Genomic DNA, 27,804 nt, shown 5'->3' on the forward strand with positions numbered 1-27,804 from the left:
CAGGCTTAGGGCAAACCCAGTAATATGACATGCTGGTAGTGATTTTAATAAAATCTGCTCACTGTCAAACTGTAGAATTTTTTTTACCAACCCAGAATTTATTTAGAAGTTGAAGACATGAAATGCAAAATAGTCAGCCTTGTGGGACATGCTGGCCACCACTTCCTACAGCTCCCACTGGCCAGGAACAGCAAACCGCAGCCACTGGGAGCTGCGGGGGGGTGGGGGACAGAGACAGGGCATGCCAGTGGACGGTCAACGTAAACAAAATGTCTCGAGGCCCGCCAGCAGATTACCCTGATGGGCTGCATGCTGAAGGCTGCCAACCCCTGGCCTAGAGCCTCTCTCTCCAGACAGCCCTGCCCACCTTTCTTCTTAATGAATCACCTACTTCAGTGAGTCAGCCGCACCCACTTAACTTTTTTCCAGCAGGATCAACACCTGCTAGGAGGAGGTTTAGGCAAACACTGCAGGCCTGTTACACTCATCTACACTGAGTGTCAGAGTTAAGGTTAAAAAATACATATCTAGGCTCATGCATTCATCTCAGAAGAGCATGTTAACATGCAACCCCTCGTAGCTGTGTCTTCTCTACATCAGTGTTTCTCAAACTGGGGTCTGTGGACCCCTGAGAGTCCGCGAGGGTATTCCAGGGGTCCATAGGCCCCACTGATCAACTCCTTCCCTTCCCTCCAAGTGCCTTCTACATGCCGGGGAAAAGCTGTTCCTTGGCATGCAAGAGGCACAGGGAGGAGATGAGCGAGGGGGTGCATGCTCAGAGGAGGGGGCGGAATCATGTCCTGGGTCACCAGCCCCCTGATAAACTCTTCCCCCTCCCTCCCAGTGCCTCCTGCACGCTGGAGAACAGCTGTTCAACGGCATGCAGGAGGCGCTGGGAGGGAGAGTGAGGAGTGGGGCTGGGGGCGTGCTTGGCGGAGGGCGGCAGAAAGGGGCAGGGATGGAGCAGCGGCGGGAAGAGGTGGGGCAAGGGTGGGGCCTTGGGAGAAGGGGTGGGGTGGGGGCATGGCCTGGGGCTGAGCGGGGGGGTTGGTGGTCTGCGAAAATTTTTAAATCAAAATGGGGGGCCTCCAGTTGCTAAAGTTTGAGAACTGCTGCTCTACATGATAGTACAAGCTGGGAAATGATGTTTCAGTCTAGTTTCTGCATTTCCATGTGCTTGTGAATTGAGATTTTGGGATAGTATCAGACTACATGTGTGTGGTCTAAACACTTTGAATGTAAAATAAATTATTGGGCTAACCAGTGTTTACAAGTGGACTTAATTACAAAACAGTCTCTGTAATATAAAACTACAGGAAAAGGCATTTGGTTCTTGCCAAAACTCACTTTTTTATAAAAATAGGACATACTGTTAGCACATTAAAAAAAAAGGCAGAAAAGAATATTTGACCCTATACACTCAGTGTTCATTGCAATGTAAGGCCCTGGTCTCCCTGTTATTTACGCGTGGATCCAGGCAGGAGCAGTGCTTTGGGAGAATAGTTTTCCTCTCCACAGATTGCCAGGGATTTACTCACCCAATACTACTTCTCTGGTTTGATATTGATGCCCTTATTATTTATACATGATGCTTGCAAACCTTGATTTTAATCAGCCTTTACACCCCTATCATCTTATAACTATTATCTATATCTAAAATATCTGTATGGCTGGTTGAAAAGCACTATATAAGAGCAAGGTATTATTCTTATTATTTTTTTAGCAGAAGGAGTGATGGGAGGGAGTGAAGAGAGTTAACAATTTAACACCCAGGACTTGAGCTGAAGAGGCTAAATCAACTGGGTTTGAAACCTCTGTTTTAATCAATGGCTGATAAAAGTCCACATAATTGAAATCCTCATTCTGTGTAACATGAAAGCTGCTATGGAAATTGACTGTTATCTTTTTGCATGAAGCAGATGTCTGTTCATGTGATCATCTAGGGGAGTTGATATAATAATTGTCCCCTCACATTCATAAAGACAGATAATTCCAGAAATCAGGAGTACATGGCAGAAATGAAATCTTTTGGCTGAAAATATCACTTTAAAAAAAATCTGTAAACACAGAAGGGAGGAGAACGCAAGACAGGGAGCTGTATAATCATTTTATGCTTATGTTGGCATTGTGGCATATATAGCTTGATTCTGTTATCCCTTTATTTTCTGTACATTGCACTTTTAAATTGCCACAAACTTGTTTGTCTACACAGTGATGGCAAACACTTTGTTCTCACCATTGCTGCCAGGTCTGTAATAGAAAAGAGACACATATGAGTGAAATTCCCTGCACTGATTGAGTGAATCTTTCTCTCATGGTGAATTTTCTTTCCTGTTGATATTGCTTTCATAAATCTAAACCAACATTTCACACTGGGAATATGTGTTTTGCACTTTATATATGGAAAATATTACTATAATAACCTAAGCAATTATGCAAATCTTTCTGCTATGATTGCTTATTGATGTGAGAACCACCCATTCCCATACACCAATCATAGCTGCCTGAGCTTCCGATTTTCCTGTCTTCAAACCCCAGCTGTGAAAGAAAACTTCCTTTAGGCATTTGGATGGGGGACTAAGCCTTCCTCAAGGCACTGGGAGGAGGGGAAGGATAATGAGAAATAATATCTGGATGCAGAGTTCTAAGCACAGCAGCCAATCAGAACAAAGCAATTTAAAGTAGCCAGGTGGAATCCAGGGGAGAAAGGATGCAGAGCAGATTTTTGTGCTGGAAGATGTTGGTGGCTGCCAGCAAGGGTCTCTTCGATCTGTGGGAAATCACAGACCGATTTAGAGCTGAAGGACTTTCATTCAGGCTAAATGTAAGGAGCAATTAAGCTCCTTTATGGATAGTTGAACCAGAAACAATAGAAGCCAGCCAAGGCAAAGGGCCAGATGGAAAGGCCTAAGGAAGAATGCATGGAGAATAAGAGGAGTTTCACTGGGACGCATTGCAAATGCAGGGACTGGGACATTGACTGGTGGAAGTGTGTGTCAGAAACAGACAGGAACCAGGCGAAAGCAAAAGAAACAGGTGGTGGAGTGCCCCCGAGAGGGAGAAGAGACAGAGCTCCTTGGGCCACAGAACTGGCAGGAAAAGGGCTTGGATTTCTGAACAAGCAAACTGCCTGCTGTTGATGGTGTTCAGGGAAATGGGATTTTGTGTAGCTTCTTTGTAAATAAACAGGATTGCATCAAAGACGTACACAACTCGTATCCTCAGTTTCTCCTCCTAATGGAAACAACCTGGCCGGACCATGAGTATTTGCTAAATAACCGCTCAAGCTGAAAGGGGCAACAATATTCACTGGAGTGCCTTCTGCTGACTCAGTAATCCACCTGTCCCAGACATTTGGCTTCAGAGTGAATTCAGCCAGGATACATTTTTTCCCTCATTAACAGGAAGCAACTCCAATGAGAATTTAAATACTGTAATATAGTGGAGGGGGTTTATCAACAGTTTAATGCTGACCCTCCTCTCAAAAACTGATCATTTCTGTGAAATCCACATACCACCATTGTTTAGCTAGTGTAAAACAAATCGTTTGTGATAATCACCTGATATATTAAGTCAGAATAAGCAAAGGGCCCCACATTCCAAATAAGACCTGCATGAGGAGGATAGGGTAAAACTTTAGCATGACATTTACATGCAAGCCTTCCAACAGACAACCTCATTAATTAGCTAACATTGTGCCCATAATACACGAGACTGAGATTGTGCAGCATGATGCTAAGATGTTTCACCTGTTCCAGACCCACTTTTCCATCATTACAGTATAATGTTATCTGCACTCATGTGCTGCTATCTTGCTTTTATCTGCTAGGTCTTGAAGCAGAAAACCTGTCATTTTAGGACTGTTATGTGAAATGCTAAACTTAAACCATTTAGATGCATTTTACTTAGAAACTATCCTGGACTGTCCAGCAACAGGAAGTGCAGATACAACGTGCTGTGTCTTTTTGTGCATGGTGTCAAGTACGTAGGAGGATTCTTGCACAGCAGGCAGAATGATCTTTTAAATATTTATTGGTTTGTTTCTTCTGGGTTTTTTGAAAGATACATAAAAGTAGGTAAATACAATCAGAAAACAATAGAAGTAAAATATTCAGCTACTGTATTCTTCATATTAAATAGATGTTTGAGAATTTATTTTAAAAAATCTCTCTTTTTTCTTAAGCAAACATGAGGAAAGAGAACTAAAGACTTTTAAAAGGGGGAACTAGAAGAAAAGTTGTAACTACTGTGTTGGACCTTTCATTCTTAATATTTGTCAGGGATGGGCCCTAAATACAGCCAAATTATTAGTCATTAGCGTGTAGTCGCTCTATTACTCTTTTATAAGATGTAGCTTAAGTTATTGGCATAATCTGCTCTGTAAAGGCAGATTTTGCATTTGATTGTTCCACCAGATAGATTTATTGCCTGCGGAATTGTTCTCTATCTTCTGACAGTAGTTCTGGGTCCACCTATTCAGCTCCTATACTGCTAAAGAGCAGGGCCGGCTCCAGGCACCAGCCCACCAAGCTTGTGCTTGGGGTGGCACCTGGAGGGGGGGTGGCGTGGCGCTCCGGCCCCCGGGGAGAGCGGGGCCACGGCTGGGCTCGCCGCCCTCCCCCCGGCGCTCTGGCCGCCCTCCCCCCGGCGCCCTCCCCCGGCCGCCGGGGGGAGAGCGGCGAGCCCTGGCTGGGGCTCACCGCCCTCTCGCCGCCCTGCCCCCTGCGCTCTGGCCGCCGGGGGGAGAGCGGAGCCCCGGCCGGGTCTCGCTGCCCTCCTCCCAGGGCTCCGGCCGCCCTCCCCCCCGGTGCTCTCCCCCCGGCGGCTGGCGGGAGAGCGGAGCCCCTGCCGGGGCTCACCGCCCTCCCCCCGGGGCTCTGGCCGCCCTCCCCCCCCCCGCAGGGAGGGGGGGCGGCCGGCGGCTTTTTTGCCTGGGGCGGCAAAAAAGCCAGAGCCGGCCCTGCTAAAGAGAGATGCAAGCAGTTTACAGCTCAAGTTAAATGGCATGTGGAACAGGCCTTTGAGTTGGTAAATGTTTTTTAAAACCAAGGTGACTTGCCTGCCATAGGGTGCAGAATAGGGTGGTGAAAGCTGCAGAAACCACCCCGTGCCGGTGTCATTTTTTAAATGGTAGGATTTACTGAGCCTAAGAAAGTGATGTGGGAACTGTAAAACAAGGAGCACATGTCCCTGGGGTTGTGAACTGAAAGACTGGAGCCAACTTTACTTTTTCACCTGCTTGGGAGGCAGTCAGGACTTCATGCCAGATCCACCCTGCCCTCTCATTCTGTGCTGCTTCCACCCTGCTAGATCTGGCCCTGAGTGAATAAGAACTGGCAGCAGGCAGAGGTGAGGCATAGAGGGAGGCCAAGCTAGGAGGGGCAGAGGGACTGCCTGGGCCAGGAAAGGCAGAGCCAGTTTGCACTGTCCCCTTGGTAAATCAGCTCTGTAGCTAGAAACCTTCTCCCTTTTCCAGCTGGGTGACACCTAATGGGTCCTAAACAATACCTAGGAACTGACCAGTTTCCAAAGCCTTAAAAACATAGGCCCACTGGTGTAAATCAGTGTCGCTCCACTGAAGCCAGTGGAGTAAAGCTAATTTACACAAGCTGAGGACCTGGCCATGAAGATTATGATGTATTATTTGTATTGTGCCAGCGCCTAGGAGCCCCACTTCTGGACCAGGACCCCGTTGTCCTAAATGCTGTACAAAAAATCCCTGGCCCAAAGACCTTACAGGCTAAGTTAGATTAACCAGTGCCACAGAACCAGGACAACAGTGAGAAGGAGGAGATTGAAACAGGAAGTGGTTTCACATCTTAACCTTCCCTATTCATTGTGGTTTGTGTGAAATGGATATGTTTCAATGACAGCTCACTCACTCCATTCTCCCTATGGTTACCAGGTAAGCCAGAACCTTGTGATTAATAATAATAATGATGCCTATTTCTTATATAGGGCTTTTTACCGTAGATGTCAGAGCCTTCACAAGCTTTTGAAATGTGTGTATCCTCATCATGCCTTTCAGAGGCAGGGAAGTGCTATTATTCCCATTATACAGATAGGAGACTAAGGCACAGAGAGGCTAAATAACTTTCTCAAGATCACAGAGAAAGCCCAGGGGACAGCAGGGAATTGAATCCAGGTCTCCCGTGGCCTAAGCCAGTACCCTAATCACTGCACCATACTTCCCCTTATTGCACTGCTTGCTGTATAAAAATAACTGCTGTACACAGTTGCCAGCATTTGAAAAATTTTTCCAGGAACAATTCCCCAACCTTCGTTTGGTTGCTGCTTGACCTGCCCATCCATCTTCGCCGGAGTGAGAATTGTGAGCAGGCTCCAGCAGGTTTAAACAGGCATTCTTTAGTCATGGGCCTCATCATGCTTGGCTAAACTTTGAGAAGTTTGGCTGTTTATCTAACTGTATAGTGCCCTCACCCTGGGACCTTCCATCCCCATCAAACTCCTTTCCCAATATATCCTAAGTAACGGATGCACATAACATTCCTACCAGCCAGAGCCATCATGCTAGTGACGCATGCAACAGCTTGTTTCCCCTGATCCCACACATGGGCGGGGGAGGGGAAGAGGGCAGTTGTCTTCGCCTCCTGAAAACACATAAAGTTTTAGAATAGAGGCAAGGGCTTTTTTGGTTGTCTGGTTTCCCCTACGGGATGAATGTTGGTGCTGTCTTTCTTGCAGTGTCGCAGCTGGGTTATGACACTGATTCTTCTGAGGTGTAACTCCCTGCATGGCTGGGAGTTCTAAGGGCGGACACAAGGAGAGGCATATCTGCTGAACTGCTATTCCCTTTTTGAAACAAACCACAGCCAGGATAAGCAATTTTTTCCCATTTGGATCTGACAAAATGAGACTGTTTATTGCAGGAAGGAAACAGAAGCAACAACATAAATAGATCGTTAATGTTTCTCACTTATACTGGACTCTAATCCCTTATAAGGACACACCAGATCCATGCCAGTAACGGCAAGTGAAATATACTGCAGCTAAGTAAATCTAGCTAATCAACTTCTCAGTTATGCTGGCAGAAGAATATACCAATTACCAGAGCACTTTCAAGTGAATAAAGACTCCTTGCTTTACTGGCTGTGGAGGTCACTGACTGTTCCCATGAAACCTCGCATGTTTATATTAAAAAGCACACCATGATCTTTGACAAAGGCTGTTGCTCTAGGTTAGTTATGCATTTGAACTTGTTACTGTAAGTACAATGGACTTTACATCATTGCTAAAAAATGTAAAGATATATTTCAATACCAGTGACTGACCCTAATTTTATATCAGAAGAGCTTTATATATATATATATATATATATATATAAACCCAAACAAACAAACAAGTCAAGTTGGAAGCACAAACACCTTCATCTTCATCTCAAATAAGTGTGGGGTGATGTCCATATTAAATTGTAAGAGACTAACTCTTGGGTTTTTGGATTGGGCCTAATGTCCATTAATGCCTCTGAAGTTTGGAGCTGAACTTTGCAGCCTGCTCCCCTGTGGAGGATGTTAGAGTATGTTTATGTTGTTTTGGCTATGAGGTGGAGTATCTGAGTGGGCTGTGAGGGTTGCTAGGAGCTACTCTGGTATGTACATTTGAAAATCACCCTGCTAGAGGTAGGGTTGGCACCTGTCCAGGTTTTCTTAGGATTGTCTTTTTTTTTTTTTTGCGGTAGCGGTCCCTGGAAATCTGAAAGGGTGCTCAGTACACACACACAGACAGCTGTCCAGTTTTAGGGGCAAAGGGTCATCCCAGATGGTCTGTTTTTTGGTACCTCAGAAGTGGCAGCCTTTGGTGGAGTGTGTGTGGAGGCTTGCCAGCTGGAGGGGACGTATTATGCGCTTGCTGAAATTGCAAAGAAAGGTGACTCCAGCAATTGGTCCATCAGGGATAATAGAGGTCCAGGCTGCCAGAGGATGGCTATGAGAGCAGATTAGCAGGACATCGAACTCCATGGATTATGAAAAGAAAGCTTGAACTGGAATGTGAAATAAGACTTTCTGGGCCTTAAAAAGGACAGTGGTCACTTCCAAGTAATCACTACCAGAGTTCATTCATTGGTGTTAATTTAAATAAATTACAAGTTTGTTAATTCAGCATGGAGTGGGATTGTGGTGAACAGGAATTTCTGCAGCTGCCTTTAAAAAATGCCTACCATACCCATTGGGGGACCCTACTGCTGGGGGCAAGGTCTTTGTAACAAGGGATGGGGGGCCCAACATAAAATTTTCAAGTGAGAAGGTTGGGGCTCGATTCACAAACAGGCAGGGTTGCCACTGCTCTCTTTTAGGGGACTAAAAAAATCACTGGGATTCACAAATCTTGAGTTTGGCGCATAGGCTTCCTGTACGATGAATGGGGAGAAATAGGCGCCTCAGGAAGGGATTCACAAAAGCCAGCATGTTAGGCAGCTAGCCAATGGGAGCTGCCAAGCAGGGGGAAGGAGGTGATAAGTCCCACCCCTCTCTTAGATATAAATGCTTAAGTCCAGGCTGCACGGAGTTCCCACCCTCTGCTTTGGATTCTCAGCTGCAAACCCTCTCATGGCGTTAGGTGCCCTTGCCGTTTTTGCAAGAAGAGAAGGAGACCCTCATAACTTTTAGACTAGTGTTCTCATCTAGAATGTGGGAGACCTCCAATCCAAATCTCCTCTATTTTAGGGGGAGAAGGGATTTGAACTGGGATCTGCCACCTCATGTGAGTGCCCTTGCCACTGGGCTATGGGATATTCTGATACCTAACATGGCATTTAAGTGCCTTTTGTGAATCTCGCCCATGACGGCCACAACAGATATCCCAAACTGGATTGTCAAAAACCCAGGGTCATGCTAAATCTCTACACTGGGCTTCCCTGGATCCCCATACTCCTGAATTTTCTTCTTCTGAAGCACCAAGGTTGCCATGACCAAGGCCTTCAGACAAACATAGGGAGCACTGGCCAGGCAGCGTACCTGAAGTCAGAGCGGTTCACCACAAACCCCAGGTGCTTCTGGATGACAGTGAACACCAGCAATAGAGAAGTAAGCATCTTTAAGGCCCACTAAGGCCAAACACTTGCCTTGCTCCATTGCATCTGTGACTTTTTTGAGTGCCGCCATTTTGAACTGCTTCTACTTCATGAATTGATTGACTCATTTTAGGCCCAACACTGGGCATATTAAGTGATATGCCAAATCCTTTTGTAGCTACTTCAAGCAGCCTGCACATGACAGCATCCATTTTTCTGAATGCCTCAGATTCATGAGGGATGACATAGCATGCTCCTGTCATGTGACCAGGACCTAGTGGTTGGAGCAGGAGTGAGGCCCAATGGTAAGAGCAGGAGTCAAGCGTAGTGGTTAGGAGTTGTAGCCAGAAATAGGAGCTTAGCCAGAACCAAATTCAGAGGCGAGATGCCAAAGCCAAAAGTCAGAGGTGAAGTCAGATGGCAGAAGCCAACGGTCAGAACTGGTATACCTGGATTGAGGCCAGGCCGGGGCGAGGCTGGAAACAAGCAGGCGCAAGCTATTGCAGCCATGGGCAAATGCTTTGAGCATCCATTGAATTACTGCTGGGTTTAAGAGCGTCCTGGTGACTCTTCCAACCAATCAGGCACCATAGCCAATCAGGCAGCCTATTGCAGGCTCGCCGACAGTTGAGGATTCAATGGATTCCTCCTGTCCTCAGTCTGTTATAGGCGGCAGTGGTGTGTTATAGTGGTTTGGGTATGGATTCTTGGGAGCTTTAAAAGGGAGATGTGAAAGATGGGGTGGGTCTTCAAGGACTCGGGCAGCTGTAACCACAAGGCCACTGGGTTTATAATTTTGACCCAGGAACTGGAACTCTAGTTTGGTGGATGGGTGCCTCGATTTAAGGTTCTGGGCAGAGAGCCACACCTGGTGCCCTAAGGTCAAATTGGGAATAGACTGACATTCTTGGTTCTCACAGTCTGATAGACTTCTTTGGTGGACTGCGGGTGTTCTTTGAATTGCCGGTGCACCCAGTGTAAGTGAGAGGCTGAATCCACAATAGCTGTCATTGGGGAACTCATAGGCAAATCTCTGTGGAAATGGGGATTAAAGCCAGAGTTCGCAATGGATAGGCAAAGCATGTATTGTGAAGTAGCATAGCAGAGGAAGCCAGTCATCTTGGGGGTAACTCAAAAAGCAGCAGAGATACTGCTCCGCAATTTGATTGACTCCCTCTGTTTGTCTTTAGTCTGCTGGTGATAGGCGAATGAGGTGAGTGACTCAACGCCGAGGAGTCTGAGAAATTTCCATCAGAATTGGAAGATGAACTAGGGTCCCCAGTCTGATACAATGCCCAATAGTAACTCGTGATACCAGAAGACATTGTCCAGGAAGAACTGAGCCATCTCCCTTATGGTAGGAACAGTATGGCATGGGATGAAGTGCACAATCTTTGGTAGGAGGTCAACAACAAACAGGATTACCAAGTGACTCTGGGAGTGTGGCAGTTTTACAATAAAGTCCATTGATATAACAGATCAAAGCTCTAGATGCATGGGCAGAAGCTGGAGGAGACATAGGGGTCTTGATCATGGGTTCTTGGTACAGGAATGTGGTCACAGGACCTTATATAATTCTTGATGTAAGCTTGTGGGTCTGGTCACCAGAAGCTCCTCAAGACCAGATTCCAGGTGTTGAATTGGCCAAAATGGCCCACAAGCAGTGAATCATAGTATAATTTCAATACTTGAAGTCTAGGTTGTCCCTGCAGGATATAAATACAATCTTTGTGATAGAGGAGGCCATTCTACAGTTAGAAATCAGTCAAATCAGGTACCTGCATCATTCAGGGTCAGGTGGATCTGGGTTGCGAACAGGTTGTTGGTGGAACAGGGAGTGGATGGAGGATGTCAAACTGCTGTTGATCATCCCATTGACAAAGTTGAGATGAGCACTTGAGTACAGTGGCAGAGAGCTCTTCACCAGGTTCAAGATACTTGTCTTTCTGGGATAGGGCATCCACCTTCCCATTTCTTGTACCCATGTGATAAGTTACAACAAAGTCAAGAGAAAAAGAGAGACCAGTAGATCTGACATTGTTTAAGGCGTCTAGCAGTTCACACATACTCCAGTTTCTTGTGGCCCATAATGACTTGGACCAGTACCTGGGCTTCTTTTAGGAGGTGGCACCACTCCTCCAAAGCGAACTTGATAGTCAGTAACTCAAATATTGTAATTTTTTCCACTGGGGTTAGCTTCCACAAAAGCACAGGGGTGAACCTGGTTGCAAGAACCTGCACATTGAGATACTACTGCACTTCTGGGAAAGTTTGAGGCATCAGCATTGATCATAAATGGTTTAGTAGGATCTGGGTGAATCAAGATGGGTGCTGAGGTGAATGCCTTCTTCAGTAGATCACAGACTGCCTGAGCCTTTGTAGACCAGGCAAATCAACCCTCCTTTTGCAGTAGTGTCATCCATGTAACCAGGCTACAGAATCCTTTAATAAATTAACTCTAGAAATTGGTGAACCCCAGGAATCGTTGCATCCCACATACATCCTTGGGTGAGGCCCAGTCAGATACTGTGCAGGTCCACAGTGAGTCCCTCAGGGGACACAAGCTATCCCAAGAATTCAACTGTGTTCTTATCAAACTCACATTTCTCTAGCTTTGCAAAGAGGTAGTTCCAGAGGAGTCTCTCTAAGATTGTTCACATGTGATGATTGCAGAGGAGCTGACTTTTGGAGACAATGATGATGTTGTCCAGGTAAACAATGACACACTGGTCTAGTGTGCCCCTATAGATGTCATTTATGACATGCTGGAACCTCGCCAGGGCATTGTACAACACAAACAGCATGACCAAATACTCGAAGTGGCCACACCTACTGTGGAAAGAGGTCTTCCATTCATTGCCTTCCCAGATCCTCACCACGTTATAAGCTCTGGCGGAGCAGAGTCTTTCAAATAGCTCATTAATAAGCAGTAAGAGATACCAGTTTCAGATTGTAATCTTGTTCTGAGATTGGTAGTCCACACAAGACTGGAAGGAGCAGTCTTTCTTCACCATGAAGATGTCGAGGAGTAAATGAGCCCTTCTGCAGGTTTACCTTGAGATAGCGCTGGAGTGCCTGTAGTTCAGGTTCATAGAGGGAGTAAATGCACCCAAAGGGAACCTCTGGTCCCAGCTAGAGATCAATATGGCATTTGTAGCTGTGATGGGGCAGTAGGATGTCAGCTTTCTTTCTGTCGAACATGTCAGCATAGCGTTGATATCTATCAGGAATCCCTAGAGCTGTTAAAGAGGTTGCAGTGTGTTGAAGGGGTCAGCTTTAGATTCTCTCTTCACATATCTGAATTCTTTGGAAGACTGAGTAAGCTGAAAAGGGTTGCTGGTCCTGGATAGGCTCTCGGAAAACAGGATTTTTGGCAAGTCTGGGAGTCAAAGTGTATCACTCCTGACTGCCAGCAGATGTATGGGTCATAGGGAATAAGACAGGGGATGCCAAGGACAACCAGTGTACACAGTGCATGAATTAGCCCTAACTGGAGGTCTTCTCTGTGGCTTTGTAGCATTGTTACTTTGTTACCTCTAAGGGAGCTGTCTGGTGGCTGACCGCTACTGATGAAAGGAGTGATCCTTTCACTATGGACTCCACTAGCTTGGGGGACAGCTTCCTCTGGGTGGGGATACTGTATTCTTGGGCAAACTTCAGATCCATGAAATTGCCTGAGAGTCCTGATTCCACCAGCACCTGTAGGTTGGTGTTGGGCATTGTAGGGTGCTGGAACAAAAGGGGGGGCTGGAGATGTGTTGGATGCTGATTGGCCATTACCAGGGTACCAGTGGAGAAGTGTTTGAGCAGCCTGCTGGATGGAAGGGAAGAGCGCCAATTCAACCTGGACCCCCCCAACAGGGGATGAGGGTTGGCATTTCCTAAACTGGACACAGCTTGGACATTGGCAAGGCAGCTTGATGCAAAGTGTCCTGGCTCTCTGCAGTATAGGCATATGCTCAATGCCTGGTATCATTTTTTCTCCACGTTGCTGAGGTGAGAAATCACAGAAGGTAGCCTTGTCCTAGGGAGTGAGTTTAAATTATGGTGAAGGGCTCCCCTGTAGTTAAAGCTGTACAACAAATTTCAGTTTTAATGTGAGATTAAAACCTTTATTTGGTAAAAATATGACATGCCAAAGAGCAAAACATCATTTATAAACTTTGAGCACTATGTGACTATTTCATGGTAGCTTCATGAAAGATGGCTCAAAGAATAATAAGACTTCAAAACCACAGGCCTTCTGGTGATTTTTCTCACTGGAGTGTCTCACCTTTCTTTGAACCACTTTTGCGAGAAATCTAGACTACTCAGGGCCACAGCGTTGAGCCTTATGTACCAGTTCCCAGAATAGCAGTTATACATTGCCTTTGTTTGAACACACAGCATTCTATAACTTTTTAGCCCCTAATGGAACATTTGTGAAGCAAAAGACATTAAAAAAAAAAAAACACCTGCTGAATTTGACAACTTTCCAGGCTCTGGAGGGGAGTGTGCTCAGACTCTTTCTGTCGGGATCCCGCAAGCCTAATCTCTTTTGCACCTTCTCTTCAAACCTGTCTTTGTCTCAATCCTGGCTCTTCCCCACACCCAGTCCCACGTCCAGGGCCGGCTCCAGGCACCAGCCCACCAAGCTTGTGCTTGGGGCGGCACCTGGAGGGGGGCGGTGCGGTGCTCCGGCCCCCGGGGAGAGCAGGGCCACGGCCGGGCTCGCCGCCCTCCCCCTGGCGCTCTGGCCGCCCTCCCCCCCTGGCTGGGGCTCGCCGCCCTCTCGCCGCCCTGCCCCCTGCGCTCTGGCCGCCGGGGGGAGAGCGGAGCCCCCGCCGGGGCTCGCCGCCCTCCCCCCTGGTGCCCTCCCCCCGGCTGCCGGGGCTCACCGCCCTCCTCCCAGGGCTCCGGCCGCCCTCCCCCCAGCTGCCGGGGGGAGAGCGGGGCCCCCGCCGTTTTTGCCTGGGGCGGCAAAAATGCCAAAGCCGGCCCTGCCCACGTCCCCGGCTCCTCTATGCCTAGCCAGTTCTTGTCTCTACTCCTTAGGTTTTTGATACCACACCCAGTCTCCTTCCCCAGCCAGTTATAATCTCACTCTCTGGGCTCCCCAGCCAAGTCCCCATGCCCCCAGTTCCTTGTCCACTCTTTCTCTCCCCAACTCCAGTGTCCATTTGCTCTCTCCTCTCCCCCGGCTTGCCCAGCTAGTCCTAGTTTTCTTCCCACACCTTGGCTCCTTGTCAGATCTGTTTCACCACCCCTCACTGGTTCCTAGTCTCTTTGTCTAACCACTCCTACTCTCCATGGCTTTGTCTCCTTGCTCAGCCAGTCCCAGTCTCCCACTTCACCCTACCCCCAACTCTCACTCCCAGTTTCTTTCCACCATCCCCATCAGTCTCCTGTTCCAGTCTCCCGACCTCCAGGCTCATTATTCCAATCCACTACCCACCCCAACCTGACCTAGGTTCCATGTTCAGTTCAGGCGTCTTCATTTTCTCCACATTCTGTGGGCCCAGGATGGTGAACAGTGGGAACCCAGGAGAGACAGTCTCCCTGCTCTTAGGTCTGGCAATGAATCTCACCCCAGACTGCAGCAGCAATTGCAGGGCAAGTCCTGCTTGCTCCGCTTCTAGTGCAGACAGGGTTTTTGGAGATTGTAGCAGTTAAGCTTCAATAAGTCTCTACTGAGCATGTACCAACTGAGATTTTTTCTCAAAGGCTTATAACTTGGCCAAACTGTGATGAATTTTCACCAAAATGGCAAAAGGCACATCTCTGACATGAAGGGCTCTCTCTGCCCTCTTCCCTCAACAAATTTCAAGTTCTTGCACCAAAGCATTGACATGCTAGACTGTCTAAAAGCAAACATTGCTAGAATTTTTTAACATGACAAAACAACCTATTTTTCCCCTTGCTTTGGTTTTCAAAATGGCTTAACTGTTCTGGCTGAAACTTTCCATAAAAATATCAGCCCGAGACCAACATTCATCACAGAAAACTTTATCCTCATTAAACTTTGCAAGTTATAAGCAACTGAAAACAGAGTGTTATGATACGACGTGTTGGGCATCCTTAATAATAGATGGTGCCGCCAGCCCCACCTATAATAGCTTATAAAAAGCCCTTTGGAGACTTATGAAGTACACACATCCATTTTGTCCAGGGGTTTCCTAGGACAGGAATAGGATTTTCCTTTGTATGTTCATCTGGGAAGTAGTTCTTCATGAGGGTTGCCGTCACAGAGGCAAGTGAGAAAGACTCAATGTAAGTTGCTGGAGCTGGACTCGAACAAAACCCTAGATCCAAATATAATGACCCTTCTGTTGGGGTCAACTTTGAGGACTGACCCCAGACCCTCTGGAGCTAAAAGCATGAGCCTCTACTTAAAGGACCAGCTGCATTAGCCCAACGGCAACAGCAGACTTATAAACCTTTATGTAACATGTAGCTGCTGGAGGAGAACTAAGAAGCATATTGCATTGATGTGGGTATACAAACAGCCCTGATCAGTGTGGGGAATGATAATCAAGAGCATTAAGGTCCAAGCTCAAAAAGCCAGTTATACTTGCGTGGCTGTAAATGCTTGGAATTTCCAGCCACACTGGCTTTGCAGCTAACTAGACCAAAAGATGGAGACATCAAGACTTGCTGCTGACAACACTTGTGCTAGGTTAAGAGCACTTTTGGGTGCAAACATTGCTTTGGAAGAATTATGGGTGCCTGATCGAGGAGTGTTAACACATTCCTTAGCATACATGGACCTCCTGCTCCCCCATCTGTTACATGGGGATAGTACTTCCTCTCATGGGGGGGTTGGGTGGGTTAGTTCATTGAGGTTTTTCAGATCTCTGACTCTAGTAGAGCAAACTAATATAATCGCTATCGTCATTGGAAAAGGCTGATTCAACGGAATTGAAAAGTTCCATGAGACTGTGTCCTTTCCATTGAAACTTTAGTCAGAAACCAGGCAAGCAGGGAGAGACCAACATATCTGGTTTCCTATCAGTTCTCCTGCCCACCTCCCTGGCTCCTCGGCAGCCGTGGAGCTTGGCTCCTGGAGTTCCCTGGCTTCTCAGGAGCCTGCCTGGTGGGCTGCTGTGGAACCTGGACTTTCAGGCTCCCAGGCTCCTTGCCGGGCAAGCGACCATGCAGCCTGGTAGCTGGGATGGAAATTTCCATTGCAGTTCTTGCAGAACAAGATTTTTGTTTAGAAAGTCCCTGCTGTGCAAAACGTCACATTGCCAACTGTTTGTTCCAATTCCGAGCAATTTTTTTCTTCAAAAATACAAAATTTTCCAAGGGAGAGAAATTCTGGTTCCGGCACAGCTCTAATTGTCATTTTATCACTGAACATGGGATGTGCTGCCACCAATTGCAAAAGAGAGTCATAGGCGCTGATTCTGTGGGTGCTCCAGGGCTGGAGTATCCACAGGGAAAAAATGGTGGGTGCAGCAGCCCTGCCGATCAGCACCTCCCCATGCCCCCCAGTGCACCTGCCCACTGCAGATCAGCTGTTCCGCGGCATGCAAGAGGTGCTGGGGGGGAGGGCGAGGAGCAAGGGTGCACTTGGGGGAGGGGGAAGAATAGGTCAAGAAGAGGCAGGGTGGGGGCAAAGTGGAGGGTGGGAAGAGGTGGGAAAGGAGCGGGGCCTGGGGCACAGCAAGGGCCGAGCACCCCCAGGCACAGCAGAAAGTTGGCGCCTCTGAAGAGAGTAATTCATGGCTATTATGTAGCAGAGCAGAAGCCTGCCAAACGTACACAACAAATACATTTGACTTGATTTCTTGGACAAGTCTTCTGATTTATGACAGATGCAAATATAAATATATATGTTCAGCCAACCAATCTCTTCTGTTCTTTAATTCTGTCAAACAAAAGGTGCTGAAGGTAAAAAACAAAATGAACAAACAAAAAAAACCCAGTAGTATTTCCTTGTAGCAAAGACAGACAGGCTTGTAAAGGAGTACGGTTAGGAAAATGAAACTTCAACTGATTGTGTTTTCAATTAAATCATTACAGGATGAGACAGGCACTTCTTGTAGCTTTGGAAGTAAACAAAGACTGAAGATTTATGTAAGCTGTGCCCTGCTGATTCCTATATTTTTGCTGCAGTGGGTGTGCATTTATTTCACTTTGTGATTTATCCCTTGAAGTTCATGTTTAGTTTGGCATGCAGAAAAAAGATATGGGATCTGCCTTTACTGTATGCTGGGTCCACAGTATGTGAAAGGTCTGAAGGATTCTGTAAGAATCTCATTTTGGTTGCAAAGGGGTTCTAAGGGCATGTCTACACTGCAATTAAAACCTTGTGACTGGCCCATGCCAGCGGACTCGGGCTTGTGGGGCTCAGGCTGTGAGGCTGTTTAATTGCTGTGTAGACGTCTGAGCTTAGGCTGGAGCCCAGGCTGTAGGACCCTGTGAGGTGGGAGGGTCCAAGAGGGTTCTGCCTGAGCTTGGACCTCTACACCGCAATAAAACAGCCCCACAGCCTGAGCCCCGCGAGCCTGAGTCAGCTGGAAAAGGGTAGCCACTGCGGTGCTGTGTAGACATAGCCTAATAGTCTACCCTCTGGCAGGATTGGTCTTACTGCAAATCATCCTTCACTGACAGGGATCTAGTCTTTAACCTGCAGTATTGCAAATGATTACAACTTTTTTTGCCAACATATTATTGTTCTATTGCCCATCTCTTCTTAACCTATTTCTCCACACAGAGCTTTGATCTATTACATCTTTGTCTTCTACAGCTGAGAATTGTATCATCTCCTCATGCAGTTTTGTAACATCTCAATCATTTGTACTCTAGACTCACCATGTCAAATTCTTGGATCTTATCTGAACTTTGCACTATTTTTGTTGCTCTCCTCTGAACTCTTTGTGACCATTGTGACCAAACGAGACCTAAAAAGGGTCCCAAACTTCAGTTTACCTTCCACACTTATTTTACATTGGATGCTGCCTTTTTGTGAGATCCTAGTAACACGGTTGACTCACACATTATGTTATATCATCTGCTATAACCACCAGCTCCTGCTCTGTGGTAATATTGTCTAGAAAATATCCCTTGTGAGCATACCAACAGCCCTGACAAAGGTATTTGGAGAATCTCCTTGCAACACATATTTGTGATGTACTTCATGATATACAATCACTTGCTTAATTTACTTCCCACTTCTCATTGTGGGAGAATCCTTCATTGCTGGGATTTGAAGAGGGACCTTATAGGAGCAACTTCACTAGTTTTCATTTTAAATACCTGTTTTGGTACTTTATCAAAGTGTCTTTTCACAGAGATAAGACATTGGAGCCCAAATCTCCTCTCAGTTACACTGGTACAAATCAGGAGTAACTCTGCTGAGATCAATACCAGAGGTTCTTCAGAGGACAGATTCTCTCTGCTCTTCTTCCCCCAACCTCAACTCAGTCCCCATTTCTACTGTTTTTCTTCCACCTACATTCACTCTTCCCTGCTAATGCCTCTCCACTGTTGGGCAGGCAAGAGAAAGGGTGTTAATTTAAGGGCTATTACCACCATCAATTCACACTCCAAATGTCAGTACAAAGATGGCATCAAGACCAAATATCCTTGTGGAAATTTTGAGGCGTGTGAGCCCCAAAGTAGTTACAGCACCTCGCTCATCTACAGGAACTTCAGCCGGTACCATGTCACCAAACACCTACCTGCCTATAATTATGAGAGACACTAAGATTTTGTTAACATTGTTATTTGTTATGAGCCAATGATGTGCTTCTCTGTTATGTGAAGTGCCATTTTCTCATGTTCACTTCAGTCACATCTTACAGATTTCCCAGATAAAAGATTTTATGGTCAAGAAGGTATTTGCTGAACTATGAATTTAGCATTTTTATATATGTCCATTGCTTAACAGTGTGAACATGTTTGTAAGTCACCATCTACATCAAATGGCTACATAAATAATATTTAGGTAGCATTCAGTCATTGTGGTATCTAGGCAAGAATAACAAAATAGCACTCCAAATTAAAAAAATAAATCGGATGAATAGGAATAATAAATGGAATAAAATAATGGGCTGAATGGGAAATGTAAAAATAATAAAGAAAAAAAAACATGTAGTCAGGCTTTTTATTTTTAAAAATATTTCTTAAATTCATGAAATACAGTGTAAAGTACAGCACAGGTACTGTAGCAAGCCAGTTTATGAATAACATGCCAATTATTTACATGTAGATATGTACAGAGTGCAGATAATTACTGAAACCCCACTACAAAACAAACAAAAAGTTCAATATGATAATTTACTAGTAGTAACTTTTAAAATATATTTTATTTTCCCATGTTATTGATTGTATATAAATTCCTGGTATTAAAATACAGTATAATATCTAAGACTTCTATAAACTCTAGTACCGCCAAAATAATCATAAATATCATTCAGAATTGAAATCACAAATGTATGATCTGCCTAAACACCCTTATATTTGTTGCAATCCAAACTCTCAGAGCATTCGGAAATCCTGACCGCCAGTGCCAGAAGATTCATGCTGATTCACAACCAGGGCCGGCTCCAGGCACCAGCGTAGCAAGCTGATGCTTGGGGAGGCCAATTCAAAGGGGCGGCACGTCCGGGTCTTCAGCGGAAATTTGGCGGCGGGTCCCTCATTCCCTCTCTTCCTCTTTGAGCTGCCGCCAAATTGCCGTTGAAGAGGAAGAGAGGGAGGACCCGCCGAAGCGGTGTGATTGAGCTGCTGCTGAAGTGCTGCCGCTCGTCTTTTTTTTTTTTTTTTTTTGCCACTTGGGGCAGCAGAAAAGCTGGAGCTGGCCCTGTTCCCAACACAAGCTTCGCAGGACGCTCAGATACAGAAGGACTTTCAAATAATGTATCCAAGGAGGAAAGCACCATTTAAAACAACAAAGACAGTCAAGTAACCTATGAAATGCTGCCACATACAGGAGAACAAATACTATGTTATTACCGTCAATGGCTGGAAGGCAAAATCACAGCAACAGCTGCTTGGATACGGAGGACCCAACCTATTTTGATTATCCTGGTTAATAGCTAGGTCAACACTCTCAGTTTTGCATGGGCAATGCCTGAAGGGGTATTACAGCAGCAGCCACCAGGGCTGTGTGATCTGGAGGAAAATGACAATGCACTGCGTTTAATCCCTGGTGGGTGGGGTGATTTATGGGGGATCCTTTACTAGAGAAAACAAATCTTAGAAACTCTAACGATAATATTGGGCCATATCACATCTTCCACTTTTCGGCAGAACACCTACTGATTTCAATGGGTACTTCCTTTTAAATACCGAGGGGCAGATCCTCAGCTGATGTAAATTGTCAGAGCTCCATCTTTGATGCCAGTGAATTATGACAATATACACCAGCTGAGGAGTTGCCTTATGATTGCATGATATGGTCTTTGATTAGGAGAGTCATCTTCTTGTCACTTACCCAAGAAGTGCATGAATTGGTGGTCTAACACAGGAAACATTCAGATTAATGTACTTTTTTGATCTCACTATTTATTCTTATGCAATACTAGTACGTAGAATATGAAACAGGGCCCAGTGCACAAGTATACAAATTACTGCTGTGTTAAATGCTTTTTTGCTGTTGTAATTACTCTGTTCTGCATGGTTTAAATTTTACTTTCACCCCTGCTAAGGTTTCTTTCCTAAAAGGAGGGGGGAAAAAATTCCAATTACAGACAATAAATAGAGAATATCAAGGGGAAATGTAAAAAGATTGATGTGTTACTTATTACTGTCACGAATTAGCTCTGGTGAGCAATTCTGTGCATCATCTTCTCCAGAAATAATTCAACAATGCACTTGTAGTTTAGTTACATTAAAACAGCACTAGGGAGAATGGAAAAATTTCTCAGGACACAAAACTATAGTTTAATTTAAAAACCATCTCACACAGTATTCAAAACTCCAAAATGTGGCAAGAACCTTTTAACACTGAACTTGTAGAAATGATACTGAAAAATCATTTTTCATTCTGATTAACATTATTAAAAAACCCTGTATATAAAATACTAACATACTGTACATATTTATCAGGCACTATAACAATCTTTCAGCTGATTAATTTGAGTCAGTTTGTTAGACTGCAATAAGTACCAAATGACTTAACAATTAAAACACACAGTTAATTATATAAACTGTATACACAGACATACGCTTTTCACATGACATTAATATCAGTCAGCATATGCTACCAAATGTGAATCTTACAACTTTGCAAACAGTGGTTGTCTTGACTAGATTGCTACATCTTTACTGGCAGGGAAATACAGAAGATTTACCACACACTTCTTGTGCTTACAGAGTGAATCCAGGGCTGTTCTTAAATAATAATACAGGGACATAGTCAATCAATTTTTTGTAATTAACTAATTTCCTGATAGAACAGACTTCAAAAACTGTCTTTAAAAAAATCCTTGAAACAAAAACCAAAAAGGAAATAATAATAATAAAAATAATTAAAAAACCCAAGCTCTAAAACACCTTGAGGGGTTTTCTGCTCCTCTGTTTCGGGAAGGAGTAGGAGCACCACTACCAAACAAGGTCAGGCCCAACGCTCTCCTCCGTTCCTGTCTCTCTAGGCACACTGCTTCCTCGTGTCTCTTCAGTTCCAGTTTTACTGCTGTTGCTACTGGTGAACACCTTTTTGCAAAGCTTGGGGCTGGGTGTGTACCATCAACACAGCAGAGAAACTGACCGCACATAAAGTGCTCACTTACTGCACCACGTAAGAGAGAGAGAGATAAAAAACAAATACCTTTCATCTCTTTCAGTTAAAGTACTGGTAGGGGTCACTCGTAAGAAACCACAGGAATAACATTTTCAGATGGCAATGTGAATCTAAAGGTGGCTGTGTCCCTTTAAAATGATATGCAGGATGCAGAGTGGCTGATTCACAGATTCCTAGGTACCCCATGTCTATTCACCATACACTACTGAGGAAGAGAAGAAGGCTCACATAGTATATTAGGCTAAAGGGGGAAAAAAGATCTTCCTCTCTCCCCGTCAAAGTTCCATGACTGATAAGTCTCTCCAAAGGGCTTAAGGAATCGTTCATCTCCACGGGATTCAAGAGGAGATGCACAAAAAGGGCCAGATTATGATTGCCCTGATGGGGAAATCAGGGTGGGGGAAAGATAGCTCAAATAAGCATTTTGCCCCAGCCCATTGCGGCCCTGTACAGAGGCCAGACAGCATGACTGGGGACACTACTCCATGCTAGGGTCACTGGTTGTCCTAGTCTCCTGAGCAGGGCCCTTCCTCCCTCTCCACTAACAACCCCCAGGAGTACAGATAGCACCTCTCCCTGGAATGGTGAGAAGGCGCAACCCCCTTGTTATCCCACCACTGTAGGACGGAGCCTTCAAGCACAGCCAAACAGGATGTTACACAGCATGGGATGAGAGAAGTTGAAATTTCAGAGGTTAATTACACAGGGAAGTCTCAGAGCTCTGACTCAGGGGAAGTGCCCATTGAAGTCGACATGAATTTTGCCTGACTTAAGAGCTGCAAGCTTTGACCTGCTGAGGAGCCTTCTTCCTTCTTTACTTCAGTGCTGAACACAGATACGTCAGAAGGATATTTGCCTCTACTGTCCAGGGACAGCTTTGGAATTATCCTTCACAACAACCTACCAAGGAAACACTCTTAATGACACGAGGTGTCACCTGTTGATAGTGAACTGGGCGAGAATGAAACTCTTGATAGTGAAGTAGAATGAATAGCCCAAATTATTGTGGGTCATTGAATTACTGTAGTCATCGATCCCATGGTCTGACCTCCAGTGCCTGGTTCCAACCTACCCCCTACTAGCCTGCTTGAAGCTGGTGGGAAGTCTCCGTCTGTGTCATGCAAAGGATTCCAAGAGCCCCCCATGCTGAGCTCCATTTGGTGCTCTCAGTGCGGAGATGGCTCTTGCCACCAGCCTGAATTTCAACAATTAAATTTCTGTCAAGAAATGACTCACTGTAAGCAACTCCCACTGCATTGTCCAGGAGGCAGGTACAGAAGCTATTAGAGATACACTACTTTTGAAAGACTATTGGCTATAGATAGCCTACTAAGACTTCCAGGGAAAGTGCCGGAAAATTTGGCAGTGTTTAATAGCTTGGTAAAGTTTTCAGCCCTGGGAAAAGCTCCTATTTAACCCATTAAGGAAGCAGTGCCCACTATTTTGGTAAATAAAGGGTTAATATACTTAATGGAGCTGGTAGGAAAAACACGGAGAAAAACGTTTTGTTGGTTGTCAAAATCAAAATGTTGCATGGAGACGGTTTTATTTCAACAAAGGTCTGAGGAAACCCTGCCTGGTGAGCTGCTGTGAAGCCTGGGCTTCCAAGGGCTGTGGATCCAGGACAGCCTGCCAGGGGTGCTGTCTCAGAGTTGGAGACCCCTGGGCTTCCAGGGTCTGCAGCTCCAGGACAGGCCAGCAGGCAGAGTGCCCTGGAGCCGGGGCGCCATGCCAATTTGCAGAAAACGTCAAAACGTGGGGTTTTCATTCTGAATCGGAACAAAACCTAATTTAGAAATATCTAAACCCTCGACATAATGGAATTACCTTGCCCTGCCCACCTGTAATATTTAATACTGTTACTGGAGACAGAGCTAATATGCAGGAGAGTCTGTGTGAGAGGCAATTCTTCCTGTAGCACTAACAGCAATGAGCTCAGCTGCTAATGTGTTCATGTAGTGCTGAAATGATTTTGCTTTGAATAGTACATGCTGCCTGGCCATGCAGCTACTGCAGTTTTCCTGGAGCAGTTCAATAAAGAGCTATGCCCTGATTGAGCCAGTGGCTTAAGCGCATGGGTGGTTCTGTTGACATCAGTGTAGGTTTTTGAGGTCACGGTGTACTGACTCCCCAGAATGGATTCACCAAGTTAGCAGCTCTGTCGATTAACTAATTGGGGATGTCCAAATTCAAGGGGAGTTTTGCCAATAAGGCCTTCAGGACTGGACTCTATGGTCATTCTTTCAGCAAGCAGAGTGTCTGCCTTGGACATATGCTTTGCTTACTGTTTACTCTCTTGCTTTTCTGATTTCTGTTCTTTGTTCTCTTTGTAAAGGATTGTTATTCTGTGATAAAGTGCCTGTGCCCTCACTGTTTATTACAGCCTTTTATTAATACAAGCCATTGTACTTTGATGGGAAAACTCACACAAAATTTAATGTCAGTAGTTAGAAAATGACTGCCTTTTAGTTCCAGCTGGAGTAATTAATGGTTATTTGTAAATTTCTATACCAAGCGGTTTTATCATCATGTTTTGGAACTGTTGTCAAATAACTAAGTGAAATCCTGAGGAAACTGTATTTCAAACTTAACAAAATAATCAAAGTTTATCTCATGTCAGATACTTTTTACAGCTAAAAGCAGCCTTTAGAAATCATAGCTTATAAAACTAGACACTTCATAGGTCATTTGTCTTGTATGCGGTGGAAAATCTGAAAAACAATTTGGGTGTCTTAATGGCATTGTGGGACTCTGCTATGTTTTATTTCAGGTTTTAGATTTATTTTCATTCTTTGTTGCTAACCTCACACATTTCCCCATCATTTTACTTTCAGTACTTCTTTGTTTGGTATGGTTGTGTTTTTGAGACAAGCCGAGAATGTCTTAGGGAAGATGGATGCTAGACATATAATTTATTATTAATATTAATTATATTGATAAAACAAACTGATGAAAGCAAGGAGGAAATAAGATAAATCTGTACAATATTTGAATTAAATGATTTTAAAAAGGTCACATTTTGAAAGAGGACTTACTGCTTAATCAGTGTACAATCTAATTTGGTTATCAGTTATATAAATTACATACATTACTGGATCTGTATACTGTGATCTCGTTGCATAACAAGAGATTCAAAACTCTGCTTTTATGGCAGATTAACTTCTTCCATGAAATGACTGGGACCAGTCTCAGAATCAAGTTTTCTAATGCGGAAGGGAGATCATAGAAATATATCTTGCTTTATGAACAAATATATAATTTTTTACATGTAAAACAATATAATTGTAAGGATCGGCAGAGTGCATTGCCTGTGAATTTCATGCTGGTTGAGCAATATCTCAGGTCTGACATGTTCTGCAGCTAATTTTCTGATTTTATTGCTCAACTGTTCCTTATCCATAAAAGAAATATGCAACATGCTTGTGTTACAAACAATGGAAGTTATTTAAACAGAGTACCATCTGCAGTACAAAAAACTGTTAACTATTTCATTATGTCCTGTTCCATTTATAGGGCGCTACCTAATTTGCCCTTGCAGAATTTGAAGAAAATCTACCACTCTCTGCTAACGGGCTGATCCCCACATCTGTGTCAGATAAAATCATAGTGCTTATTATTTGTTACCATGGATACCATGAAGATACTGCTGTCCACTAAAGATTACTAGAGGAAGACAACATAATTCTCTGGAACTAGTCCTGTTTTGCCTTCATACGTTGCTTTTAACCAGCCTGGTTCCACTGATGGGTACACTGCAATAAATAAATAAATAAATAAAAATATATAATATATATTAAAATCTGTTATAGTTAAATTTAATCCTTATCCCAGATGTTTGAATTAAAAAGATCAACATCATTATAAAAGATCAACATCAGATTAATAGAGATATAAACATTAAATTTGAAGTGAAAATCTCTTGACTTATCTCACAGATGTAGTTATGTTTAAATATTGTGTGTATAGGAAGACTATCTAATACATCTTACCATTTGAAAATATCGCCCCCTGTGGGAAGGACAGCTCATGACTGTGCTCAGCTTTACAGGAATACATGGCTTTGGCTTGTCTGAAAGATCAAAATATAAGTTTGTTACAAACAAGAAAAGGGGGAAAAAATGAATTTTAAAATCTGAGAAGCAGAATAGTCAGCACTGAGCTGGGAAACAGGGAATCCTGACAGAGTTCTAGAGAAAACTCAGGAATCTATCTAGACTAACTCCATGTCTGCACATGATTTTCTGTAAGGCCTTGGGCAAGTCATGTAACTTCTTTGTACCTCATTTTTTCCCAGCTCTAAGTAGAGATATCAAAATTTATGGGCATCGCCCACCACACTGAGGTGAGGTGAGGATAAATTTGTTCAAGACGTCATGTGTTATGTAAAAGTACTGCAGTTTGTGATGAAATTGGAGATTATCGATAGCACTTTCTTCCCAGTCAGAACGTTGACTCAATGATCTAATATACCATCTGTGGTAGATTTTAATTTGTCAGAATAACTCCCCCCGACTTTCTTCCCATGAAATGAAATTAGTGAACTCAGAAGGTTATATTAAGGTGGACACAATTTACACATTAAGGACCTCTCTGCTCCACCCTGTGTGCCAGTGGTGCTGTGCAGACTGATGTAGAAGGATGGTTCAGCCATTCCCCTGCCTCCTCCACACCCACTTTTGGAGCTCCATGCACCCCTGTAGGAATTAGGAAGGAAGGAACCCTCCCCCAATAGGGGTTCCAGAGAGAGTTTAATGGACGGGTGGTGGTTGCTGAAGTTGTGGTGGAAATCTGAGTTTAAACCGTCTGTCCAGAGGATGAAAATATCTTCAATGTATCTCATGTATATCATTGGTTTCATGATGCATTTGTCCAGAAATTCTTCTTCAAGGTGGTCCATGAAGAGGCTGGCATTTTGCAGAGCCATCCTAGTACCCACGGCTGTTCCCATGGCTTGGACAAACTGTTTGTTGTTGAATTTAAAATTGTTATGGGTGAGGATGAAATGGATGAATTTGGTAAGAGTCAGGGTGTATATCTGAGGACTGTCCATGTCTTATAAATATATGAGGCAGGAATCTATGGTGTCATTGTGAGAGACATTGTTGTATAGGGAAGTGACATCCATGGTAGCGAGGCTGGTGTTCGGATGGAGGTTGCTAATGTAGTGGACTTTCTGGAAGGAGTTGATTGTGTCTTGGAGGAAGCTGGCCCTTTGTGTGGTGAGTGGTTTGAGGATGGCTTTTATGAGTTCTGATATTCCTTCATGGCACTCTTACTCTCTGGAACACTCCCACACTAGCATCAACTTCCTGGACATGACAATCAGCTTCAATAATGGAACCCCACAGACAACCATATATGAGAAACCCATGGATCAGTACACCTACCTTCATAGATCCAGTAACCACCACAAACACACCAAGAAATCTATTATCTACAGTCAGGCACTCAGATACTACAGAATATGATCAGAGGAGAAAGTCCAGGATATATACCTTAACACGCTCAAAACTGTCTTTACCAAACAAGGACACTGCATCAGAGAAGTAGATTGCACCATGAAACAGGACACCCAAATACTCCAGGAGAACCTGCTTCAATACAGAAATAGAACCCCCTCCGACCACACACCCCTAGTTGTCGCCTACCATCCCAAACTGGAACCCATGTGGGGTATCATCAAACAAACACAACCCACAGTCGATGGGGACCCTATATTGAAAGAAATCTTTCCTGAACCCCCTCTTCTTGCCTTCAAACAATCCCTCAACCTCTCGAAGCTCATCATCAGAAGCAAGCTCCCCACTGACCAGGACACACCCACTCAAAGCAGCACCAAACCCTACCAGAACAACAGATGCAAAACCTGCAGAAATATTTCCACTGCTACACCCCCCACAACACACCTTTCAAGATCCATGGATCCTGCACATTCCTAACACAACAGGTGAGGTACCTCATGCAGTGCTCTAAATGCCCTAATAACAACTATGTGGATGAACCCAGACAATAACTATGCTCTTGAATGAACTTGCACAGGAAA

At 44.6% G+C, this 27,804-nt stretch overlaps 1 protein-coding gene across 1 annotated transcript in view; it reads right to left on the minus strand.

Annotated features, from left to right (window-relative positions):
- Positions 1-19,741: 19,741 nt before the first annotated feature.
- ARHGAP42 (Rho GTPase activating protein 42) overlaps positions 19,742-27,804 on the minus strand; it is a 283,518-nt gene continuing 275,455 nt past the window's right edge. The window contains exons 23-24 of the mRNA XM_034758904.1: positions 25,751-25,830; positions 19,742-25,513 (exon numbers count right to left, since the gene is read on the minus strand). Of these exons, the coding sequence (XP_034614795.1) occupies positions 25,425-25,513; positions 25,751-25,830 (169 nt within the window). The 3' untranslated portion in view covers positions 19,742-25,424. The remainder of the gene's footprint in view (positions 25,514-25,750; positions 25,831-27,804) is intronic.

This window comes from Trachemys scripta, chromosome 1 (genome assembly GCF_013100865.1).
Source record: "Trachemys scripta elegans isolate TJP31775 chromosome 1, CAS_Tse_1.0, whole genome shotgun sequence".
NCBI classification, from domain to species: domain Eukaryota; kingdom Metazoa; phylum Chordata; order Testudines; family Emydidae; genus Trachemys; species Trachemys scripta.